Source organism: Geospiza fortis, unplaced genomic scaffold (genome assembly GCF_000277835.1).
Source record: "Geospiza fortis unplaced genomic scaffold, GeoFor_1.0 scaffold415, whole genome shotgun sequence".
In the NCBI taxonomy this organism is placed as follows: domain Eukaryota; kingdom Metazoa; phylum Chordata; class Aves; order Passeriformes; family Thraupidae; genus Geospiza; species Geospiza fortis.
The window spans coordinates 78,540-79,294 of NW_005054672.1; the positions used below are offsets into that span (position 1 = coordinate 78,540).

Consider the following 755-nt stretch of genomic DNA (forward strand, 5'->3'; position numbering starts at 1 on the left):
TATATATTACATTACATTATATTGCATTATATTACATTATACTATATTATACTATGTTAAATAATAGAGAAAGGATACTTACAGAAGGCTTAACAAGATATTAATTAAAAACTCGTGACTCTCTTTTCAGAGTCCCGACACAGCTTGACTGTGGTTGGTCATTAAGTTAAAACAACTCGCATGTTGGATAAACCACATTCCAGAGCAGCAAAACACAGGAGAAGCAAATGAGATAATATTGTTTTCCTTTTTCTCTGAGGCTTCTCAGCTTCCCAGGAGAAGAAATCCTGGTGAAGGGATTTTTCGAGAAAATGTGACAGTGACACCCTGGGAATGAGGGGTCCTGCCCCCAGCTGGGCTGTGCTGGGTCTCCAGCAGTGGGTTCAGGGGAGGCTTCAGGGGGCAGAGCCCATGGCTGGCCTGGGCTCAGTGTTGGCCCCACTTAAGGTGCTCTGTCCTTGCTGCTGCCCCTTTAGCGGGGCTGATCCCCCCAGATGCCACCCTGTACTTCGATGTGGTCATGCTGGACATCTGGAACAAGAACGACAAGCTGCAGATCACCACCCTGTCCAAACCCCAGCGCTGCAACCGCACGGTGGAGAACTCAGACTTCGTGCGGTACCACTACAACGGCACCCTGCTGGATGGGACCCCCTTCGACTCCAGGTATGGCCACTGGGATGCCCCCTGGCCTCAGGGCACCTGGGATGCATCCTCTGCCTCCACACTGGGCCACTTGGGGTGGCTGGGACCCA

General features: G+C 50.9%; 1 protein-coding gene across 2 annotated transcripts in view; it reads left to right on the forward strand.

The window, feature by feature from the left end:
- The window catches only part of FKBP10 (FKBP prolyl isomerase 10), a 6,603-nt gene that overhangs the window by 635 nt on the left and 5,213 nt on the right, over nt 1-755 (forward strand). For both annotated transcript variants that reach the window (XM_031065060.1, XM_031065059.1), the window contains exon 2: nt 477-666. In XM_031065060.1, coding sequence (XP_030920920.1) covers nt 477-666 — 190 coding nt within the window. The remainder of the gene's footprint in view (nt 1-476; nt 667-755) is intronic.